Source organism: Heterodontus francisci, chromosome 9, assembly GCF_036365525.1.
Source record: "Heterodontus francisci isolate sHetFra1 chromosome 9, sHetFra1.hap1, whole genome shotgun sequence".
Taxonomy (NCBI): domain Eukaryota; kingdom Metazoa; phylum Chordata; class Chondrichthyes; order Heterodontiformes; family Heterodontidae; genus Heterodontus; species Heterodontus francisci.
Window position 1 is genome coordinate 31,975,377 of NC_090379.1, and position 6,513 is coordinate 31,981,889.

The following is a 6,513-nucleotide window of genomic DNA, read 5'->3' on the forward strand; positions in this document are numbered from 1 at the left end:
CTTGGAGAAAATTCTAGTCTTCAATGTTCTAAATCGTCATGGATCAGAGAAACAAATTGCTCATATCTCTTTTCTAGGTTCTTGAAATAGCATCAGCAAATGAATGACATAAACCCTAGATCAGTACAGAACAAGAACAGCTGTCTCACCCAAGAAATGGGCTTGCTTCTTAGCACATTTGAGCATACAAAAAAAATGTCAGGTTTTATGGCTGCCACGTAATTTATAGCTTGGAGGAGCAAGAACCAAACCAAGACAACAATAGTTATTGAAAAGTGCAGAAAAGCAAAGAACTAATCTTTTTTTTTAGTTTTATATGCTGCCAGTAAAGCTTACCAGTTTAATACCATTTTGTAAACTAATGAACAAGTAACTGAAGGAAACAGAATGATAAAGGTTTTAATCTCAATGGCAATGACAACAGCCTGAAAAGTAGAGATTTGAATTTGTAGGGCATACAACAAAAACAATCAAAAAACAAATGCCTGCAATTGTTAGCTACCATATACAATAGTAAAAAGCATTTCTAGAATTATGTGAAACTTCAAATAAAAGTTGTGCAATTAAGTAATATATTACAACAGATAAACAGCATAAGGTGCAGGATTCAAATGTGTAAGTGGAAGTTTCACTATGCATCACAGGGGAACATCATACATTTACCAACTAAGGTTTAGGCACTTTCCATTGAGGGAGGGTAAAAAACAAAAAAGTTCTGGAGCATTGCCAAGCCACTTCCTATAGCCAAGTAAATAATTGAAATACTGAAGTGATAGAGGCAACAGATAGAGAACCAAAAAGGAGCTAAATATATATTCTATATCTATTCTATAAAGATAGGAAAGCTGGCCAGTTATGAACTGACTGGTTATTCAAAAGAAAACTGCACCAAAAACAGAACCAATAGTCTGAACAGCAATTGGCAGATATCTTTCCAAAATAAGTAATCTCAATACTGTTGAAATATCACTTAAGAATATTCATTTTCAAAATATATTGCAACCACAATTTCAGACATTACTGCATCTTTCTTCCAGAATGCTAGGAAATTGGAATTTATAACCTACCTGAGAAGATAGACTGCCCTTTCAATATCATTGAGTTCTTCATCAACTGTCAATCTTTCTATCTCTTCTGGTGTCTACAAATGTAAATATTGAAAATGGAATAGATATGCAATGACTAGATGGTTGTCAGTAAATTACAAGTTAATTTCAATCAAGGGAGACGCAAAGGGTTGCCAGATATCATCATAAACTGCAATGGAAAAGCTCAAGCATTTTGAGATTGTTGGCAAAATACAATATTGTTAAAATTTCTTGGCAACTATCATACATATAAAATATACATATAAAATATAGATATATAGTGATACATTCTTATCATAGAAGAACACAATTAATCTGAACTAGTTGGAGTGAGAACAGTTCACAGTAGCAATTTGTTTGCAAGAGTGATTCGTCACTCTAAAGTAGTAAGGAGCCACTTAATTTTTACATCAGGAGGGCAAATTATCATTTAAATAGAGTACCATCGCTTTAAGAAAAAAAGCAAGAGCCAAAACTGAAGTCAGGGGAAAAGGTGTAGGGGAACCAGTTGACAGCAATGGACTTGGCTCTTCCTGCACTGTGATGAATCAAATAGCAACTCTATCCTGCTGACTCAACCACAGCTTTCAGTGTGATTTTAAACTTGATCTCGCATCTGTATGCGGCCCAGTCACACTTCCAATGTAATGTGTCCACAGCTAAACATGCAGGTTTTTATCTGCAGACTCGCACTTATTTCCAACCACTAAAGGCATTTTATAAATGACAGTTATTGAAGGTTGGTGTATTTATTTGACAGGCTATATATAATAAAATACTCAAGCTGACAAGAGTTTGCCAAAACCACATAACTATAGGAAATACGCTTTTTGCCAATAAGTACTATTTTTTAGTTATCACTTCTGTTTCAGATTACCAATCTGTGCAGGCTAACAGCATTCAGGTTAGATATAAAAAGAGAAAATGCTGGAAATGTGAAGCAGGTCAAGCAACCACTGTGGAGAAACAGAGTTAACATTTGAGGTCGATGGCCTTTCATCAGAGAATTTCCAGCCATCTCCTATTTTCCTTTCAAATTTCCAGCATCTACAGTATTTTGACTTTGTATTCAGGTTAAATGTGTTCTGTTGCACATAGCAGCGAGGACATCTAATTTGTATCGCATCAGAAATGTCTTCATTAAATTAGTATATCAGACAACATATTAAATAGCGAATCATTCACACTTCAGAATTAAACTAGAAACATATTAAAATTTGCCCAGAAATATAACTTGATCTTTAGTATCAATTCATATTCGCTATAATTCACACACATACATTGCATGGATAAATAAATCTAATTATGGATGCAACTTTTAATAAATAAGCACAATGCAAGTTGCGGCGATGTTTAAAATGTTAACGGTAAGCAGGTAGAAATATAACATTTCCGTTAAAATGAATCAACTTGCTACAGATATTAGACTTAGCACTGCAGATTTGATGTTGCATTTGTTAATAACTTACGTAATTCAGCTTCACTACCCTGTAGCTGTAACTGGTATTATTATGGACCAATATAATAAACCTGATTCAGTCTCAGTACCCTCGTCAGGCAGTCGATTTTCGCTTTAAATACATTTCCAGTGCAATAGGTCAAGGGTAAGTGAAGCTGCCTTGAGTGCACTGTAAACGGAGCGCATTTTCTGTACCCACTGTAACCTCGACAGTTCTACTTACACCGGGGGCATATCAATAAATGTATTTAAAAATATTATTTCCCCTCCCCTCCTCCAGATACACACCTTCAGATATCTCCGCACTGGTCTTTCAATGAAACTAAGTTCCTGCAAATCTTCTATTTGCCCGAACAAATTCTCCTGGTTGAAATCCATCACCTTTGTTTTTCTTTCAATGATTATTCTGGAACAGATGAAACAGCAGAGCCCGGGGCAGGAGGTGTCAGTATGTGTGTGTGTGTGTGTGTGTGTAATGCGGGATTGAGCCGGGATCCGGGGATTGGGGGAGGGGAGGGGAGGGGAGGGGAGGGGGGTGAGGGGAGGGGGGAGGGGGGTGAGGGGTGGTGGGGGTGAGGGGTGGTGGGGAGGGGGGGGTGGTGGGGAGGGGGGGGCGGTGAGGGGTGGTGGGGGGGAGGGGGGGGTGAGGGGTGGTGGGGAGGGGGGGGTGAGGGGTGGTGGGGGGGTGAGGGGTGGTGGGGAGGGGGAAGAAGGTCAGCGACTCCCCGACAATCCCAGCATCATCACCCGGTGTCCTGCCCGTCCCTGTCCGCCGCCGGTACGATGCGTCTCTTCGGAAGGGGAGGCAGTTGGAGATGCGCCGCCTGCTCCTATTCCCGCTCCCCACCAACTGAACTTAAAGCGGCGGCAACTCGTGGGCTCGGAGCCGCTCCCCGGCGCTTCGCCTCTTCCAATCTCCCGTTAATCCTCCTCCCCGACTCTCGGAGCCCGCGGCCGCCTCCCTCTCTCCCGATACACGAGTAGAAAAACCTCGATCCTCTTTTTTTTACCCCCGCTTCCTAACACACACACAACACCGGGGAGCCTGAAAGACGAAACCTGAGCTTCCGAATGCGAACGGCCACCGGAGTGAAGCTGAAGCATCAGCGTTGGCGGCGGCTGGGGGCGGGGCCGGGAGGGGGAGGAGCCGCCGACGCCGCCGCGCGGGGCCGTCCGTCACCCAGCAGCACCGCCGTCGCCCTGGAAACCAGCCGCTACGGCGAGCGCCGAATGGCAAACCTCTCACGTCTGTGCGGAAGACGTAGCTGCGCTCCTCGAGCCAGCAGCTGTTTCTCAGGCAGCTCCTTTCTCTTCTATATGTATTTCACATCTTCTTTCACTTACTCTCCGGTTTAATTTTGATTTTGTTTTGGTCTCGTCCCAGTGATGCTTTGGAACAAATGGCATTTGAAATGACAATTTCCTGCGTCAGTGCGGTGCGTGGGATGGGCTCTGAGAGTGGGCGAGGAGAGGGGGCTGCGGTTCAGCGATGACGAATGACTTTGGACAGTGATCTCCCAGCATTAATAATGCACCCTTCTAGTTACAGTCAATCCGACAGCAGCGATCCCAGTGTAAACCAATGGCTGCATTATTTATGCTGGAAGTTCACCAAGGTATATTTACTGCTAGCAGAGAGGGGGCTTCAGTTCTATTAGACTTGAATATTTGGGCGTTTCTGAAAAAAAAAGGCCTCCCATTCCCCGTCCCCCGTCCCCCGGTTAACTTTCTTGCTGGGAGAAAAGTTCCATTGGGCACTGCATGGCCTCTGGTAAACCAGCCATGTGCTCATTGGTGTCCACCACTGGTGTTCAGTGGTAGCATTCTCACCACTAAATCAGATGGTTGTGAGCTCAAGACTTGAGCACAAAATCTATGCTGATACTCCAGTGCAGTACTGAGGGAGTGCTGCATTGTCAGAGGTGCCGTCTTTCAGATGAAATGTAAAACCGAGGCCTTGTCTGCCTTCTCAGATGGATTGTAAACAGGGAAGAAAAGCTGGGGCGTGCTCCCTGGTGTCCTGACTAATATTGATCCTCAACCATCATTACTGAACCACATTATATGGTCATTATCACATGGCTCTTTATGAGACCTTAATTGTGTGCAAATTGGCTGCTATGTTTCCTATATTATAATAGCATCTACATTTCAAAAGTATTTAATTGGCTGTAAAGTGCTTTCGGATGGCCTAAGGTCATGAAAGGCACCATATATCTTTCATTCTACACCTGTAAGTTTTTACAGGGAGCATTGACAGGCTATTTAATTATGAAAGATGAGTCCACTCCTGTTCTCCTTCTATACTGACACAACATTTTAAAACACAAGCAATCTACTGTACAAAATAAAAACAGAAAATGCTGGAATACTCAGCAGGTCAGGTAGCATCTGTGGAGAGAGAAACACGAGTTAATGTTTCAGTTCGATGACCAACTGATCCTAGAACCTTCCAAGTCTGTTTGGCTCACTACTGCTACTAATGTAGTTATCTGGTCTGAACAGGCATGGCTAATGGGGGAAAAACCAGGCACAGAAGCAATACCTGTGATATTAAGGAAAGAGACAAATAACATTCAAAAAGGCCATTAGAACAAATATTTGTACCATTTCCAAGGAAACCTATTATGGCAAAATATAACTTGTTGAGATATGCTGATATATATTTTAATCTATCAAAATATAGCTAAGGTTTAAAATGGAAACTACTCCTTCACTAGGTACAAAAGAGAGCACTGGAGAAATTAGGTCTACGAAAACCACACAAGGCTATAGATCACAAATCAGAAAGTTGAAGTTTTTTTCATGGGACAGCATAATTGAAGTATTAAGTTTCAACAGACTAATATGTGCTAATACAGTTGATTGAACTGTAAGAGAGTTAATATAACTGTTACAAGCCATTATTCGATTTCTTATTAAGGTATGAAAACCTTTGAAAATGTTGTTTCCTTGCTTTCTACAACGGAGATCAGAAGGATAAACCTTTCCGTCCTAGTTAAAAAATGTTAGTGCTGGTTCGGAAACATTGGACTCTGTTAATATAGTTAATGGTATGTAAACCCCTTTGAGGATTGTTTCCAGTTCTCTTATTTAATTAGTGCACTTCTAGGTTTTTTCCCCCTACTTTTTGTACTGGAATCATTTTTAGTTTTAAGTAAATTTATTTAATAGTTTATAAATTGATCTATTTTCTGGGGTCTGGCATAGGGACAGATGCTGATCCATTTGTATAGAGTGCACTGTTATTGGGATCAAAAATATGTAAAAGATTTTGGATCACAAACTAATATGATACATCACGAATAGATTCCCAATAAAAAGAATTGTATCCTGTAAAGTTGTACTGAAGTCCCTAAAGTTACTTTTTCATTTAAAGATATCTGAACCCATAAATTATTCTTGTCCTGAAAGGCAGAATTACAGTAGGCTCCAAACAATAAAGTGGAACTCCCATGGTGGTGCCCACAGTGTGTCCAATTCAAATTTCCTTCAGCGTGCTGAAGGTAATGCTGTTGTATAGATATGGTGATCTGTAGCTTCTCGAACTTGTGAGTTCCTTCTGATAGACCTTTGTAGCTGTAGGTGAAACTTTGGAGCAGGTAGCTTTTAGAACGGGAACATCCTATCCAGAAGCCACCTGGAAGGATAACAGGATGGTGATGCCCAAATAAAGAGTGTGTCGTGTTTGTAGCAAATATAAAATGACAGATAACCGGATGTACCAAATAAGGTTAAAATCAGAAATTTCTTTCAGGAAGAATCTCCCCCAGACCTCTGTTTCCGCTGCTGAGTAGATACCCATCACTGCTGGTAACAGCACTCCTTTAGCTTTCCTCCCCACAATAAAAATGGAGTGTGGATACACCTTTAGCTAAAGTTATGAAAAGCCATGACCCATGTTCAATCTAATGCCCGTGTGTGTTGCCCGTCATGAAGATTGACGCTGATCTGCTGGGTGGGTGA

General features: G+C 41.4%; 1 protein-coding gene across 4 annotated transcripts in view; it reads right to left on the reverse strand.

Annotated features, from left to right (window-relative positions):
- ppp4r4 (protein phosphatase 4, regulatory subunit 4) overlaps positions 1-3,693 on the reverse strand; it is a 178,481-nt gene extending 174,788 nt beyond the window's left edge. For all 4 annotated transcript variants that reach the window (XM_068038738.1, XM_068038739.1, XM_068038737.1 and 1 more), the window contains exons 1-2: positions 2,836-3,693; positions 1,068-1,141 (exon numbers count right to left, since the gene is read on the reverse strand). In XM_068038738.1, coding sequence (XP_067894839.1) covers positions 1,068-1,141; positions 2,836-2,925 — 164 coding nt within the window. In that variant the 5' untranslated portion in view covers positions 2,926-3,693. The remainder of the gene's footprint in view (positions 1-1,067; positions 1,142-2,835) is intronic.
- Between the last annotated feature and the right edge of the window lie 2,820 nt (positions 3,694-6,513).